The sequence below is a fragment of the Pistacia vera genome, unplaced genomic scaffold (genome assembly GCF_008641045.1).
Source record: "Pistacia vera cultivar Batoury unplaced genomic scaffold, PisVer_v2 Contig31, whole genome shotgun sequence".
Lineage (NCBI taxonomy): Eukaryota > Viridiplantae > Streptophyta > Magnoliopsida > Sapindales > Anacardiaceae > Pistacia > Pistacia vera.
In genome coordinates, this window is record NW_022196124.1 from 1,089,054 (window position 1) to 1,107,543 (window position 18,490).

Consider the following 18,490-nt stretch of genomic DNA (forward strand, 5'->3'; position numbering starts at 1 on the left):
AGGCCATATCGGGCAGATGGCCGGAATAGATCTGGCCGCTAACGGCCAGATCGGTGGCCGTTAACGGCCAGGTCTGGTCCAGACCTGGCCGATAATGGCCACCGATCTGGCCGTTAGCGGCCAGATCTATTCGGAGATCTGGCCCGTATGGCCGTTTTCGGCCATCAATATGGCAAAAACGGCCATATCGAAGCCTCCCGGAGCTCCCACAGAATTTCCAGTGTTTTTGGGGCTCGGCGTTTTCGGCGGTTGTTCGCGGTGCGGCAGGGGGGCGGTGGTGGTGGCTGGGTGGCCGTTGGTGGTGGCTTGGTGGCAGTGGTGGTCTGTAAATTCTTTTAAATTAAGGGCATTATTGTCCAAATTTTAATTAAACAAGGGTAAAATTGAAAGGATATTAATGTAAATTTGTTTTAAAGTAGGGGTATTATTGGTCCAAAATTTTATTAATAAGGGATAAAAATGTAACAAAAAAAGATAACCCTGGTAATCTCAGAAAACCTAGATGGAGGTAATCAGATTACCTCTTATATTACCAATAGAACCAATTGGTATTTGAAGATTACTGGTATCTTATATTACTTGACAACCAAACGTGGTAATCAAGTAATATAAGATGAATTACCCCAGTAATGTCACTTAACCCCGAACAAACTGACCCTATGAGTATGATATAATAACAATTCTTTTTTTAAAGCTTTTAAAATAATAGAAACCCCCGTCATTAAGTTTTAGGTGTGAAAATAAATGTTAGGGAGTAATTTGATAATATTTATAAGTTATAACATGTAAATTTTAACGGCTTACTAACAGTTCATTGACAGTAGGGGGATATCTGTTATTTTGGAAACTTTAGGGGGATTTGGGTATTATCATTTCTCAGGGGGTTAATAACTCTTAAGGGATTATAAGTTTTAGGAAAAATTGGGGGGTTTATGATAATCCCTTCAACATACAACGGTTTTCTAACAGAAAATGTTGGTTGAATAATTGGTGGATGCGGCAACAATATGATTATTATCCGAAAAAGTTTCAGTCATGATGTAACAAGTTCTCAGGCAGCAAGCAAACAATATAACCCTGAAAGGAAATTTCCCCGAAACGACGCCGTGATGCTGTTCCTTCAGGAACAAATACTCTGTTCTTTTAACCACCCCCGTTGACCTTTTAAATTCCACGCGCCTACCTCCACCTTGTGCTTGGTGAGATCGACCCAATCACAAAGTGGTGGGTCCCAGAGAACTCGAAGACGCGCTGGTGTGCGACTTGGGTGAAAAGTAAATTCCAATTAGCAGTTACGAGGCAAAATAACGCGCTTATTAATTTTTATTTGATTAAAATAAAAACCAAACCGAAACAACAAAATATAAATAGAACTGAAAAGCAAAATAAAAAAAAACGGGCGCAAGTAACTGCCAATTATTAAAAAAAAAAAAGAAAAAAGGAAAAGAAGGCAAAGAACAAGAAGCCAGATCATCTTTGTCCGTTGGTCAGGGCAAGGAGCCAAGGAGGCTGTCTAATCAACGAACCTTAATTGAATCGAGAGGAGACGAGTAACAGAGTCGATCCAATTGAGCATTGTTTGGCGATCGACTTTGGGTTGGGAGTTGTGAGTTTTTTACTTTTGGGGTTTGGATCGAGAAGAAGATGAACGGATGGGATAGGGTTAGGTCGTCTAGCTCGAGATTGGGCCAATCATCGAACGGTCACCAGCGCATGCCATCACGTACAGTTACATTGGGCCGAGTCCAGCCGCAGGCACCTGGTAACCGAAATATACACTGTAATGACCGGGAAGCAAATCAACCTTTCCGATTCAAGGTTTATCTCTTTCTTTCTTTATTTTCTTTTCGTATATATTTATCAATAATATGCATAAAAAAGGTAACTGAAATGTTTATTCGTTTCTTGATGATCCAAGAAATGAGGAACTTCACTGAACTTAGTAAAATACGAACCCATGAAATTGAGTTTTAGTGTTTGGTTTCATGGCTGCTAAGTAGACATGCACGCAGCGGTGAAGCAAAGTTGAAATTAGAATCATCAGAGCATAAACTTTAATCATTTTAAGAGGTGGTTGGCACTTATCAACATTTTTTGATAAGAGGGAAGAAAAGAAGGAAATTTTTTTGGGAGAAAAGAACTTAGTGGCTTGAAAGAAATATCAAGAGGAGGAAAGTTGGGTTGTTTTTCAAAGCCCTAAAAACCAATCCTCCTATAAATGTAACGGGCTGGAGAGGGAAGGGGAAAAGAGATTAAGTGAAGAAAATTAATTTAGTCTCGTAGTTTCTTTTCGAGAGAAAAGAATAAAAAAGAAAAATCAAACTTTTTCTCTTATCTAAGATAAAAATGACAATAATATACAAAGTTGTAGTGGTGAAATTGACATATAATGATTTTCTCCTCTGAGGATATCAAATAGTCAACTGGAAATTGCCAACCTTTGTCTTTTCTCTTCTCTTCATCATTTCAACCAAATGGATGGAAGGAATAATAAGTTCTCTTCCCTTCTTTCTCTCTCTCATCGACAAGTAATTTCTGTTGTTAAACTTGCTACTTGATGTCTGTTGTTTGGTAGGTTTCTTGCTTAGGCTCTACTGCACAAATTAAAAAAAAAAAAAAAAAAAAAAAAGTAGTATAAAAATGTTTTTGTTTAAGTGACACGAGTGTGCACAAGTAAAGAAACCTGTTTTATCACCAAATATTCTAAAATAAGAAAAATAAATTCGTTTGAAGTGCACACAGGAATAAGGTCAAGTGGTAATAGCTGTGATGTGGTTGGGATAAATCTTAGGTTCAAATTTTTCTAGTAAGGAAACAAATGCTTGTTTGAAGATGAAACTTGAGCAAGCAGGAGTCGCATGCAATTGAGCTATACTTGAGGTGCAACTTTTCCATAGTCATAACGTGTCCTTAAAGCACTTAAGCTTTTGACTTCTTCCATGGTCATAATGTGTCCTTAATGTACTTTTCCAGTTTAACTTTTTCATTAGATTTGGTCTCAAGCACTTCAAGATCGATTGACATGTCTAATAATTCTGTTGCTATTTGAGGCGCCAGCAATCAAGCTTTTCTGTCTTCCATCAATTTATCCTGTATGGAAGAGTAGTACTGACAACAAATAAATTAATTATTTCCAATCTACTAACCGGAAAAATGATTTGTTGATCTAGTTTATGTTCCAAAAACGAACACACGAAATAAGGTTTTCCAAATTTTTGAAACACAGTTTTTCTTGGTCAATAATTTAAATGTAAATTGATAAGAGAAATAACATACTATAGAGATTGACAAATTATTTAGCCAAAAATGTCTATATTTACCATAACAGACATGCCTTGTTTGTTCAAAGCCTATGCTAATGATGGACCATTCTGCAGGGGGTGTCTTAATAACCAGCAATCTGAGTAGTGATGCACTAGTTAGTCATAGAAATTGATGTATATGTATATTCTTAGTCCCCTATGGTAGCGTTGTCTATTCACTTGCATACACATATTTGAGTTATGATTTGATTTGTTAACTACGCTTATAAGAATGTGTTATCAAAAAAATGAAACATCTTAACTGTTGTAATAAAATTATGTAATCTTTGCTTTCTGACTTCTGGTTGTAATAAACTCGGTGGGGTTTTGATTTTTATTGAATCAATTGTTTCAGGGGAATTCTATAGCAACTACTAAGTACAATGTTTTGACCTTTCTACCAAAAGGATTGTTTGAACAGGTAACCTGGATTTAAGCTTGCTAATATTAGAATGAAGAGGATGTGTTTTTTTGCTTAGACATTTTTGCATGAACCAGTTAGAGATAACAATAAAAGATATATTTTATTGATTTTCTTTGTTCCTGAAAAAAGTTTGTGTTTACTCTGACAGTTCAGGCGGGTGGCTAATTGCTACTTTCTCATGATCTCTATTTTGTCAACGACACCAATGAGGTATGGCCATTCCAAATTGAGGTGGAGAGTTTCTTTTAGAATATGTTGGGGAGGTACATATGTTCTGTTGGCTGCTTGATCATGGTTTATGGTAGTTTTGACAATTTTTTTCGAAACATTCCTGGACTAACTGTTCAGCTTGGCTCCCATATTTTTCACTTTCAACTAAACTACTCTTATTTGTTAAATTAAATAATGCCCCTGGTCAGGTTCTCTAATTAATTACTTATCAAACCAGAGTATAATCTTGATATGTCCCAACAATTAACTCGCTAACAAATTTTTTTCTTCTCATGCAGTCCTGTGAATCCTGTGACGAATGTCGTTCCTTTGAGTCTGGTGCTTTTGGTCTCACTGATTAAAGAGGCATGGGAGGACTGGGTGAGTACTGCAGTTCTTGCTCATGGTAGTATGCCATTTTAATTGTTTTTCTTAAAAAGGCATGGGGTATATGTGTAGCTTTTGAGATACACTATAGTTTAAGTGTTTTTGTGGTTTAGCTTGAGGTCTGAAGTTTGTCTAACAATATCTGTCTTGGGGTAAGTAAGTTTAAATAGTTTACTGCTATTTCTACTTGTGTGTTCATTTTTTTCTTTCAAATTGTGTGCAACAGAAGCGTTTCCAGAATGATATGGCAATAAATAATTCTCTTATAGATGTACTGCAAGATCAGAGGTGGGTGCCTACTCCTTGGAAAAAGCTGCAGGTTGGAGATATTGTCAGGGTGAGTTTGTTGCTTCTTTTATGTGGTTTAGCATGGGGTCTATGTTGATTTGTCATATGATGAGACCTGGCTTTGTAAATTTTTATATAATGGAGGATATCTACAGTACATTGTGAGGGGTGTTGGTTATCACCTCCATTGAGTAGTTATTTTTTCACTGTGTGCTAGCTGTGTCCATTGGCTTTGTTATATTTCCTTTTAGAGCTAATTTTTTTACTGATCTATTTCAAACCTGTTCCTCTTTGTTCTCCTTATGCATGTGATTGGAATTCTGAATATCAGAATGAATTCTAATTAATTGACCATGTGTACTATCTACCTTGTCAAATCTTATAACTCACCTTCTGCTTCTTTTCTCCTTCCCTTCTAAAACACATACCTGTTTATTTACATTTTGGTGTTTCATTTTTTATTTAAATATTTTAATAGTCACGTGCATTTTAATTTTATGCCCACTACTGTAGCAGTCACATTAATGTGAGTAAAATATTTTAATTCTATCCTTTGTAGGCATATTAAGTTAGGATGATAATACTTCTCTAGTTCAGATTTTTACAGGTGGTTTTGTGTTTTGATATTTGTGATTGGATCACAAAGGCTACATAGGAACTTGACAAAATATGTTTTTGCCTTAGCATTTGGGAGGTTGCCACTTCCGCATGAATACAACTTCACTTTGATGGGTGAATCCTGGCATTCTGCTTTAGCCACAGGGTTTCTCTCCAAATTGATTCCAAATAATTGATAGTATCAAAACTTGGGAATATTTTAAGATCACATATGTGTAAACCTTATCTTTTGAGTGAAAGTTTAGTAAAAACTGATCGCTTTTTATTTGTATTTTCTCCAGTTAACATTATTCATTTTGCCAGTGTGGATCTATGAATTGAGGCAAAGTAACAGCTATTTATGATTTCAATGCTAAGATTTTTGAGTGATGTATTCTGCTCTTTTGGGCAATATAAGATCTCTTTTGAGTGAAAGTGTAGTAAAAACTGATTGCTTTATATTTGTATTTTCTCTAGTTAACATTATTCATTTTGCCAGTATGGATCTATGAATTGAGACAAAGTAACAGCTTTTTATGATTTCAATGCTAAGATTTTTGAGTAATGTATTCTGCTCTTTTGGGCAATATAAGATCTCTGTAAATTTTTTTCGGTTAAGTATGTGAAAATTATCTATATTATCAAATATGATATCATATATTAGTGGAATCTTGTATCTTTTGCAGGTTAAGAAGGACCAATTTTTTCCTGCAGATATCCTTTTCCTCGCTAGTACAAATTCAGATGGTATTTGCTATATCGAGGTTCTACTCTTCTCTATTGTACTATTTGATATGGTTTTGTTGTCTTTTCAGTTTATCTGATAAAAGTTGCTGCTCTGTTATGCTATGTTTGACTCCATGGTTTATTTGTACTTCAAATTTTCATTTTGGTTGCAGACTGCAAATTTGGATGGAGAAACAAATTTGAAGATCAGAAAGGCATTGGAAAAGACATGGGATTACTTGACTCCTGAAAAAGCCTGTGAATTCAAAGGTTAACCTTTTTAATTGTTCTGCTAATCAGTTTCGTCTCTGCAGAGACCTTATATTATGCACACTGAAGTATTACGTTGTTCAGCATTTTGAAAATTATAGTTACTGGGAAGAGTTTTCATTTGTGAAAGTTAGATACAAATATGAGCTGTGTATGAGTCCCTGTGGAAGTTAAGTAAGAAGATGGTGGGACGAAGAAGATCAGCAAGTGATTGTTGTGGGTAGTCCTGTAGTAGCCTATGGGATTCTGTTATTGTGCTGCATCAAGCATAGAAATATCTAGTAATATATAAATGTAAATTCTACTCTTATCGAGTTCTATCATGTTTGAAGTATTGATAATGGGATACTGCCACTTTTTTCCTTGGAGTCAGACTGAGGTCAAGCTTACTCAGTTGTAATCTATACATCCTACAGCACCTCTGTGGCAACTTATATGATTATTATTTTCCTTGCTGTAGTCTTTATGCTAGGACAATAATTTTATGTCATGTGCTGAATCATTAATTGTTGCCTCATATCTTTACTTATATCATGAAGTCGGTACAGAACTGCAAGTTTAGGCTTGATGGGAGTTGGTTCTCACAATCCATTTGAAACTGATTTACTCTGTCATTTCCCTCACTATTTAATATCTTATTAACCGTCAATTTTCTAATGGCAGGTGAAATTCAATGTGAGCATCCAAACAATTCATTGTACACTTTCACTGGCAATCTTATAATGCAAAAACAAACGTTACCTCTCAATCCAAACCAAATTTTACTGAGAGTATGCTCCTTATTTTCTTTACATTTTCGTTTTTTGTGTAGTCTACATTAAGTGTATTGAAAATTAAGCCAGAATGTTGTTCTTGAACGCTTTTATAGAATTTCACGACTCTGCTGATAATATGTTATGTTGATCCTTTAAATCTTTCTTGTTTTTTTTTTTAATGTAATTAGTTATCACTTTTCATTGTCTTTTCAGCTCTTTGGCATTCTGTTGGAAAATTTGCATTAGTGAAATTCTTTTCGTTTTTCCGGGAATCGATCGTAGATTATGCATATTTTGGAATCTCTTGTTTTCATGGTTACTGTCTTATCTTTTATTCACTAATAGATACTGATTTTGATGTTTATCCACAATCATTGCAAACTGGAATTGTGTTTACTCATTAACTCAAGCACTGTGGTTTCAGGGATGTAGTCTCAGGAACACTGAGTACATCACCGGGGTTGTAATTTTTGCTGGTCATGAAACAAAGGTTTGTAATTGTGAATTGCAATGCAACAGAAGATGCTCTTTTGCAATGATTTTACTTTCATAGTGACAGGAATTTTCTTTCTTAGTGTAAGTTTCACCTTTTATAAATGTTGTCAGCACAATGTTTTCCAATAAATTACTAATTTTATCAATCCTGAATCCTGGGATTTTAAGTGTTACTTATTTTATTTTATTTTAGACTTGTTCGACTATATGCGGTTTCCAGAAGTTTCTGGTTTTGTTTCTATCCCATAAGAAGGGTCATTTTGCTATTAATTCCCTGTCTTTTGTCCACAGCTCTGATTATTTCATCTCTTGGTTTATTGTGATTTGGGGTTGAAACTGTAGGTCATGATGAACTCCATGAATATTCCCTCCAAAAGAAGTACATTAGAGCGGAAACTTGACAAACTTATACTTGCTCTTTTTGGCACTCTCTCTGTTATGTGTCTGATTGGATCTATAGGAAGGTTTGACAGTTCTTTTGTCTGTACTTCTACAATTAATTGCTATAATTATTTTTCCCTTTTAGTTATCTTTTTCTTTTTTCATTACATCCATTTTCCAATGCGAAATTTTTTTCTACTTCTTGAAATTCTGCAGTGCTGTATTCATAGATAAAAAGCAGTACTACTTAGGTCTTCAGAAAATGACTGGAAGTGTGGAGGATGATCAATTCAACCCTGACAACCGTTTTCTGGTACCATATAGTTTCTATAGTGCTTTGTCATTTGTTGTTGATTTTCATTTACTTAGTTGATTCTGTTTGTTGGTTCTACAGGTCTTTGTGCTGAATATGTTTACATTAATTACTCTCTACTCCCCAATTATCCCCATTTCCCTGTATGTTTCCATTGAGGTAGGTTCCTTTACAAATTACAATTTTTTGAGTGCTTCAGCTGTGTGGGGAAAGTATTATTGAAATGTCTCTCTCATTTGATTTCAGACAATCAAGTTTTTTCAATCCACTCAGTTTATTAACAAGGACTTAAGCATGTACCATGCTGAAACCAACACTCCTGCATTGGCTCGGACTTCCAATTTGAATGAAGAACTAGGACAGGTAAAGTTAAGCCATGTTGACATTTTTTTTCCTTNAATTCTGCAGTGCTGTATTCATAGATAAAAAGCAGTACTACTTAGGTCTTCAGAAAATGACTGGAAGTGTGGAGGATGATCAATTCAACCCTGACAACCGTTTTCTGGTACCATATAGTTTCTATAGTGCTTTGTCATTTGTTGTTGACTTTCATTTACTTAGTTGATTCTGTTTGTTGGTTCTACAGGTCTTTGTGCTGAATATGTTTACATTAATTACTCTCTACTCCCCAATTATCCCCATTTCCCTGTATGTTTCCATTGAGGTAGGTTCCTTTGCAAATTACAATTTTTTGAGTGCTTCAGCTGTGTGGGGAAAGTATTATTGAAATGTCTCTCTCATTTGATTTCAGACAATCAAGTTTTTTCAATCCACTCAGTTTATTAACAAGGACTTAAGCATGTACCATGCTGAAACCAACACTCCTGCATTGGCTCGGACTTCCAATTTGAATGAAGAACTAGGACAGGTAAAGTTAAGCCATGTTGACATTTTTTTTCCTTTAAAAAAAAAAAAAAAAAAAATCCAAGAGGAAGTCTCCTAAAGTTTTATGCTATTAGATAAGAGAAAAGAGGATTACTATAGATAAATTAAATATCAATTGGTGGAGAAACTTATTGGAAATAGGAGAACATCATACACTGCTTCAGAGTGAGATTAAACACTAATCAAGAGTGAGAGATGTAACAACCCTATGTTAGCAAGAGTATTTGCTACTTAATTCCCCTTTGTAGCTATGAGAAAATAAGTTGTTCATGTTGTGAAATAGATATTAGCAATTGAGCCATATAGTACGAAGAGGCCAAGGAGAGACATGGACTTCTTGTGAAGACATAAGAGAACTAAAAGAGAGTCAGACGCTGTCCATAAACTGTCTTAGCTTCTAGAATATGCGAACTCTATTGCAAGATCATTGCCGTGATTTTCACTTCAATAATAAGCACTAAGAGTCATTATCATACCACCAAGGAAACATTTGTATGAGCTTGGGAAACTCCACTATTAGCAGAAGTGCCCTGGGTGCCCTTAGGAGAGGCCATCAGTTTTCTCCTTTATCCAAGGAGGGGGAGAGATTTCTAAAGACCTCAAGATCTAAGGGGCTTTGGGATAACTAGGATCAATACCCAACCAATAATATATGGCAGGATCATCTGAATGCTCTATGTTCCTGGACAGTCCTTGCCAACAAATGATAACAACTTTCCTATTATCAATGGCTTGAGATCCGCCTCGAAATTGTCAAACTGTAACTTGTTTCTTATCATGTTGACTTTTGTAAATGAGGTGCAACAAGTTATTTTATATATAATTCTATGTAGAATATACGGTCAAAGTTATGATTCTTATGGTTTATGCTGTGCATTGGTCAGGTGGAATACATATTTTCTGATAAAACTGGAACTTTAACAAGAAATTTAATGGAGTTCTTTAAGTGTTCAATTGGAGGAGAAATGTATGGAACTGGTATCACTGAAATAGAGAGGGGGGTTGCAATGCAGACTGGCATAAAAATTCAGGAGGTACGCTTTTGTCATTATGTGATTGCATCATAGCACCTGATTTCTTATTTTACAAGGGTCATGATATGTCTAATGTCATTGTACTTTTTACAGGTGGAAAAGGCAGCCAATACAGCTCATGAAAAAGGTTTTAATTTTGACGATCCAAGGCTTCTACGGGGTGCTTGGAGGAATGAACCTAATCCTGATATTTGCAAGGTATCTTGCTTTGTTTTCATGAACAGAATGCTAGATTAGTGGCTGTTATATTTGATATGATAGGAATACTGTTTCAAAGATGAACTTTTGTACTTACTGGAATTGTAAATCTATTTTTCTCCATATCCCTGAATTTTATTTTTTTCATGAAATTTTTTTTTTTTTGATAACTACTTAATGTCATGGTAAAATAGAATACTTTAATTCTATCAAATGGTTAAGAGTTTCTATCTTTTTTTTTCCTTGGATTATTTTAACAGTTATATATATGTTTATATGCATAATGTGAAACTTCTTATGATATTTTAAAATGGAGGCAATGGTGAAACAAGGAATTTATTTGAGGGGGCACTTTAAGAGTATCATTATTTGGAATTTTTCTTTTTACAAACCTCAACGGTATGGGGGAATATATTAAATAAGTAAATGAAAGTTCAAATAAATGTGGGGATATAATGAGAAAGAAAAGCTGGATCATGATTATGAGTTAAATAATTTTGAAGTAGGAAATGTAAAACTTTGTTTTCGTTGTCGAAGTTCATTTATTAGAATTTATTTCAAATTAATAATGTCAAAATAAAAAAATTCTAGACAATGATTGTAATTTAATGAAAATGGTTATTCATGAAAATAGAAGGAAAACTCACATGGTGTAACACCTCTCAATAATGACATGAGAATCTTTTAGAAATTTGGATCTTCAAAAGGTTGACATAAAAAACTGAGTGATATAGATTTTATTGGGGGGCAAAATTGTAATGAAGGGTAAAACAAAAAATGATGGAAATTTAAAGTTCATGGCATCCCACCTGCTCCCCTTCCTAGTGTAGGTCCACCTATGGGTGCTGTCACTTCTTCCAATGTGTTTATTTCAACAGTTTCTGCTATTGAATAGTTTCTTTAAATTCAGTATTAATTAGTCTGGTTAAATATTATGAAAGTTAAATGTCTCAAACTGAATGACCAGACCTAAAGCAGAAAAAATATAATTTCCTTAATCTTTTCTTTCCTTCAATAGTTAATTTTGTTGTTTTCTCAACATATTACTTTTTCTTCTTTGTGTGATCAAGAGTATTATAGTTGCGTGTCATAATAACTGGTATTTAGCGTCGATGGAACAAGGCAAACATGTTTAATAGTTGAGTTATAAATTTAGATTCTTATTTTGCTTTGGGTTGCTGTTGAGAGAGCCTGTTTAATTGTATTACTTCTAGTAATATTTTCATCTGTTATTAATGCTTTAATAAATTAAACTTCATTATTAGTATAATTGTTGCAATTTAGGAGAATTGGCAGGACCTATGACATTTCACAAAGAACATTTCTGGCTCTTCTCAGAGCTTCAAACAATTTATGAAATATAGTGTTATTAATTCTGATGTTGCTTGATGCTTGAATCATGCAATTTCCAGAACAGGGGTGTCCTTGAAGCCCAATTTACCTTTCTTTGGTTTTTGAAGTGAGATTTTTTGCTTATCATGTAGGAATTTTTTAGATGCCTTGCTATTTGTCATACTGTGCTTCCAGAAGGTGATGAATCCCCAGAAAAGATCACTTATCAAGCTGCCTCCCCTGATGAGGCTGCATTGGTTACTGCTGCAAAGAACTTTGGGTTTTTCTTTTACAGGTTTGTAATCTTATTCTATTTTAGACCTTCTCATGAAACTTCTAAGATTTACAGTAGTTACTAAAACATGGTAGTTTGCCATTAGCCTATCAACTAATGGCTCTTGGATGAGGCTCTCTCTGACAACCCAATGGCCTTAAGGGAATTTGACATCTGGTTTTGGTATAAATTGAGGGAGCTTTTGTTTCTAAAGATATATTTGGCCATATTTTTGCCTAATCCTTGTATTTTTTCTCAGGCGTACACCTACTATGATTTATGTTCGTGAATCTCATGTGGAGAAGATGGGTAAAATGCAAGATGTGTCATATGAGATTCTTAATGTGCTCGAATTTAATAGGTGGGCATATATTCTTGCTTGAATATATTCATCTTCTATGTTCTTGGTTGATAAACTAAATAAATTGTAATCCTTGATGCATAAATAGTACGAGGAAGCGCCAGTCTGTTGTATGTCGATATCCTGATGGTAGGCTTGTTTTGTACAGCAAGGTAATTGTTTCGTTTTGATTCTTACATATTGCTAGTTGCGTTTGGTGAAGAAATTGACCCTTGGCCAAAAATATGCTTTTCACAGGGTGCTGATACTGTCATTTATGAGAGACTGGCTGATGGAAATGGAGACTTGAAGAAAGTAACCAGGGAACACTTGGAACAATTTGGATCTTCCGGGTTGCGAACCCTTTGCCTGGCCTATAGAGATTTGAATCCTGATATGTATGAAAGATGGAATGAGAAATTCATTCAGGCTAAGTCTTCTCTGCGAGATCGTGAGCAGAAGTTGGATGAGGTAAATTCTGTTTGAACATGTTTTCTTTTCTTTATTATAATTTGATAGCTTTTTCTTTTCTTTTTTCCTCTTCAAGAGGTTAGTCATCCAATTCTATTTCAGAAAAGATGTTTATTGGTGTTATTATTTTTGCACTATGTAGTGTTTGTTTGAATGATGCTGTGAATTGATGCATTTCTGGTCAGTTGACAGTGGTCATTTTTTGTTACTCCTCTTGAGCCAATATGTTTTGTAGCTTCGTCAAGTTACTGTTTAGTAACAGGATTAATTGAATGTCTAAAGAATAGACATTTTAACTTGTATGATGCTATACATTTTTTTGCCCAGTTGGCATTTCATATTGGTTTGGAAAGAAGCATGTTGGTTCACTTTTTGCAAAAAAAAAAAAAAATTACATAGCTGTGTATTGCATCACTTACAGCACATTTTTTTCACAGTTGCAGTTTTTTTTGTGAAAAAGTTTGATAATCCATACTCTTTGATTGCCAACTTTACATTGATGATTTTTATTGTTGAGCGAAGTGCTTGTACATTAGATGCTATGCACTATTTCTTTAGTTAATTTGAAGTTATCTTCGTTGCCTATTTTACTTTAATGATTTATAGTCTTGAGAAGGAGGTGCTTATACATTAGGAGTTATGTATGATTTTCAGTTAATTTTTATTATGTTCTGCCAAAATATCTATATTAATATGATTTAGATATGGCAAAGTGAGAGGTGATCCCTTATTTCATTCTGAATGAGTGTCAAAGGATTCTAGTCAAAATATGGCGAGAATGGAGCATGATTACATGCAATTTTGAGGCAGCTATTTCTGTCTCTTTATTGCCAAATAGTTTAATCTTGTTTTTCTTTTATTGGGATGCCATTTTAAGTTTGTATCACAGAGAAGATGTGAAAATTATTCAGGTGGCAGAACTCATAGAGAAGGATCTTATTTTGATTGGTTGCACTGCTATAGAAGACAAACTTCAAGAGGGAGTACCAACTTGCATAGAGACTCTTTCTAGAGCTGGAATTAAGATTTGGGTGCTAACAGGAGACAAATTGGAAACAGCAATAAATATTGCTTATGGTGAGTCAGTAAATTAAGAAGAGCTGGTTTACCTCTCTGAAATGTTTCTTGAATTTAGAGTTATTTTCTATTTTTTGTCCTTCTTGAGATTTATATCTCTTTTAATTTGCTGTAGCGTGCAACTTAATTAACAATGGAATGAAGCAGTTTATCATCAGTTCGGAAACTGATGCTATTAGAGAAGTTGAAGAAAAGGTAAGTCGCATTCTTTAGCTAACAATGGTTTTATATGTACAAAAAGTTAGAATTTTGACCAATTGTCAATCTCTAAATATTAGTTACATGATAATTTTTTAATTGAATACCTGTTGTCAGGGTGACCCAGTGGAGATTGCACGTGTTTTGAGGGAAGAAGTGAAAAGAGACCTTAAAACCTGCTTTGAGGAAGCACAACAATATATGCATTCTGTATCTGGACCAAAATTAGCTCTTGTTATTGATGGAAAGTGCTTGATGTATGCACTGGACCCAAGTTTGCGAGTAATGCTACTCAACTTGAGCTTGAATTGTAGTTCTGTTGTCTGCTGCCGAGTTTCTCCTTTACAGAAGGCACAGGTAAGGTTCCTTATGGAATCTAGACTTAATTTGAACACTTCATGTCACTCTGCTTGTATTTGGTTTCTCTTTCTCTTTAAAACATGGATCTTGGGATTCAAAGTTATGTTGATGTGCTACTTTCTATAAACAAACATGTGTTGTCTGAGCAGCACTTGTAAAATAATGTTGCACAACTTAGCTTTCTTGTTGTAACATATATATTTCAGCAAAAACATTGTTCCTTCCTAAACTGATTGTTCTGCATGTTTATTTTAGCATTTTTGGATGAGTTTTCTTGTGAGAAGTAATAATTCTGCAATAGTGTTTTTCATTTTAGTTTACTCATGTAAAATTGTTATTGGTGTGGGAAAATTATAGTTTGGTTTACAGGTTGAACCAGTGGTAATACCTTACGCCGTTTTTAATCTCTCAGGTGACAAGTCTGGTAAAAAAAGGTGCAAGAAAAATAACACTTAGTATTGGTGATGGTGCCAATGATGTTAGCATGATTCAAGCTGCTCATATTGGCATAGGAATAAGTGGGCAAGAAGGAATGCAAGCAGTGATGGCTAGTGATTTTGCAATTGCCCAGTTTCGCTACCTTACAGATTTACTTCTTGTGCATGGTCGTTGGTCATATATTAGAATATGCAAGGTTTGTGTTTATTACACATTCAGAACTTTGTTAAGTTCTATTTGTGTTTGGGTGATAATAGTTTACGACAATTTCTGATTGCAGGTTGTGATGTACTTCTTCTATAAGAATCTTACTTTTACTATGACTCAATTTTGGTTTACCTTTTACACTGGATTTTCTGGTCAAAGATTCTATGATGATTGGTTCCAGTCATTGTTTAATGTCATATTTACATCCATGCCTGTTATTGCGATGGGACTTTTCGAGAAGGTACTGCATTCATTTCAATGACTTTTTGACTAGAGCTTTTTACTGCATTGAAGCAATTACGATAAGATCATGTTGTTTCTTTGTTAATTGATTGGTTTAAATGTGTCTTGTGTGTTTAATTGTCTTTTTGCCAGGATGTCAGTGCAACCCTTTCAAAGAAGTACCCTGAGCTNCGACAATTTCTGATTGCAGGTTGTGATGTACTTCTTCTATAAGAATCTTACTTTTACTATGACTTAATTTTGGTTTACCTTCCACATTGGATTTTCTGGTCAAAGATTCTATGATGATTGGTTCCAGTCATTGTTTAATGTCATATTTACATCCATGCCTGTTATTGCGATGGGACTTTTCGAGAAGGTACTGCATTCATTTCAATGACTTTTTGACTAGAGCTTTTTACTGCATTGAAGCAATTACGATAAGATCATGTTGTTTCTTTGTTAATTGATTGGTTTAAATGTGTCTTGTGTGTTTAATTGTCTTTTTGCCAGGATGTCAGTGCAACCCTTTCAAAGAAGTACCCTGAACTATATCAGGAAGGAATAAAAAATGTCTTTTTCACATGGAGAGTTGTGGCAGTTTGGGCTTTCTTTTCTGTCTACCAGTCTCTAGTCCTTTATTACTTTGTGGCCTCTTCCAGTTTTGGTGGTCAAAATTCATCAGGCAAAATATTTGGTATTTGGGATGTCAGCACGATGGCTTTCACGTGTGTTGTAGTAACTGTCAATTTGCGTCTTCTTATGATGTGCAATTCAATCACAAGATATCATTATATAACTGTTGGAGGCAGCATTTTAGCATGGTTTATATTTGTGTTTATATACGCGGGTATTATGACCCCATATGATCGACAGGTGAGTGCTCTGCCTTTTTCTGCTTTTGTTATATTGCTTTATTTTTATAATTTTTCTTGTGGGGGATGTCTATCATCAATGCCTCCATTGTATTTGTATATGTTCTGATTTGCTCTTTTTTTGTTTTTTTCCTTATATTCAATGCAGGAGAATGTTTATTTTGTCATTTATGTCTTAATGAGTACATTCTATTTCTACTTTACACTTATTCTTGTTCCAGTAGTTGCGCTTTTCGGTGACTTCATTTACCAAGGGTAAGGTTCAGAAACACGTATATTGAAGTACTACAGTTTTTATCTGAAATGTCACGTGTCTTCGGTGTATGATCAATGTATTGTTTATAGTTATCATGCATGATTATTCAATGGTGCATATTTTCACCCAGGAAAAAATGGCCATTGTTTATAGTTATGCTTTTGTGCATTTGCTTTTCATGATTCTGGCTTGTGTATTTTCTCTTTGTTATTTTTGACACTTTGTTCTGATGTTCATTTGAATGCAGTGTTCAAAGATGGTTTGCTCCATATGATTATCAGATTGTTCAGGAAATCCACCGGCACGAACCTGATGAAAGAAGAACAGGGTTGTTGGAGGTTGGTAACCAGCTTACACCTGAAGAGGCAAGAAGCTTTGCAATAGCTCAACTCCCACGAGAATTATCGAAACATACTGGATTTGCATTTGATTCGCCCGGGTACGAGTCATTTTTTGCGTCACAGCTAGGTATATATGCACCACAAAAGGCATGGGATGTTGCTAGGAGAGCCAGCATGAGGTCACGGCCTAAATTACCAAAAAAGAACTAATAATCCCAAATACACTAGTGTACAAAATTTGACGGTCATCTTTAGAAATTTTATAAATTAGCTTGTGCATAATTTTTTTTTTTTTTTTTTTTTTTTTTTTTTAGGAATCCTTCATAGAATTTACCAGGTTTGTCATGGATGTACAGACTTAAATACCAAGAGATTGTTTTTGACAGTGCAATTTAAGCTATTTAATTCCAGATTCAGGTTGTACGTGAGTTGCTTAATAAATGCTATGGACACTATTTGCCCCCAATTTTTTGTACCGATGTACGTGGTATCGTAGAGCCACGTTTGAAACTAACACATCTTTCGTAATGCACGACGTCTAACAATTATGGCACCTTTCATATTTGGGAACCGTGTATACGAATGATGGTGTTCACGAAAATAATATGGATTTATTTATTTATACGGATGGAGTCTATTTCCTTTGATGAGTGTCACCACATATGGATGTTTTATAAATTTTTGAAAAAAAATAATTTATATGGAAGGGTGTCCATCTAAATGGACCAGCCAATTATTCCATGCTATTGCCTTTGACGCCTGATATTTACTTATCCTGCTGGCTGCTGTAAACAAATTGTTCTGTAATTTCTCCCACGTTTGTACTGTGTATGTACTTAATATTATTGATTGTTTTCTTTGTGCAAAAGAAGCAATCATATATCTAGATACATTTCTTTAAATATTAAACTATGCCTTTTTATTTAGAACCAATTAGATCACATGGAACTTGCATTCAGCAACAAGAGAAATAAAGAAATTATGAGTGCTCTGCAAGTACTGACATAGAACTTCATAGATCGTGATGGACGCGCGTCTATGATGGAAACTTTTATTATTTTATTTTAAAATTTTATATAGGAATCCATGAGGTGAACACTTGTTATATATATGTAAAAATCATTGTTATTTTTTGGACGCTCGTTTATTCATGATGAATAGTCATCCATTAAATATGGACAGACGTCATAATTGTTGGATAACCGTTATTCATGAAAAATGTGTTTTGTCTCTAGTAGTTGTGTCTGATGATGCCATGTTCTTCGATACAAAAATTCGATATCCGTAGCATTATTGGTTGCTTATGCGTTAAATGATTCATTGTTACCAGCAGTGACAGATTTAAAATGGCATGTAGCTTCTTAGCTTACTCTAAAATAAAATAAAATATTATTCACATAATAAGTTTCAAAACCTCTCTCTCTCAACAAAAAAGCACAACCAACTAATCAACAGTATGGTAAAAGAAACACACATTGCGACAAAATAAAGTAACTATCATTGTTGGATGAATTGTACCTTCTTTTTCTTTGGTCTCTTGCATTTCTTGTTCAACTTGAGTACCTGCTTCAGACATTTGATCATCTTCACTTCTCCAAAAGAAGCAAAAATTGAGCTAGCTTTTCTGATACAGATAGTTGCTTTCCTCTAATGACTTCTCATCCCCATCATAACATCATCATTTCATAAACCAGATAAATCCCACATTCTTCAGTTCACACCCCTTGACAAGTGGTGGGTCTCTTTTGGATACCTGTATCTTATAACCATCTTTCACATCATAACCAAAGGATCATCATACACTGAATATCGACACAAGTGAAGTTGATCACCG

General features: G+C 34.6%; 1 protein-coding gene across 1 annotated transcript; it reads left to right on the forward strand.

Annotated features, from left to right (window-relative positions):
- The first annotated feature begins 1,441 nt into the window (after positions 1 to 1,441).
- LOC116136163 (phospholipid-transporting ATPase 3) lies at positions 1,442 to 16,920 on the forward strand. The gene is made up of 27 exons (XM_031421857.1): positions 1,442 to 1,818; positions 3,658 to 3,723; positions 3,875 to 3,936; positions 4,236 to 4,317; positions 4,550 to 4,660; positions 5,895 to 5,972; positions 6,108 to 6,204; positions 6,868 to 6,974; positions 7,384 to 7,449; positions 7,797 to 7,918; positions 8,052 to 8,148; positions 8,230 to 8,307; positions 8,395 to 8,511; positions 9,918 to 10,067; positions 10,161 to 10,265; positions 11,750 to 11,892; positions 12,131 to 12,232; positions 12,321 to 12,384; positions 12,470 to 12,682; positions 13,594 to 13,759; positions 13,875 to 13,954; positions 14,075 to 14,314; positions 14,730 to 14,951; positions 15,036 to 15,203; positions 15,698 to 16,060; positions 16,208 to 16,314; positions 16,563 to 16,920. Exons 1-27 carry the CDS (start codon positions 1,645 to 1,647, stop codon positions 16,864 to 16,866), a joined length of 3,684 nt encoding a protein of 1,227 aa, XP_031277717.1. The 5' UTR covers positions 1,442 to 1,644; the 3' UTR covers positions 16,867 to 16,920.
- Positions 16,921 to 18,490: the final 1,570 nt, after the last annotated feature.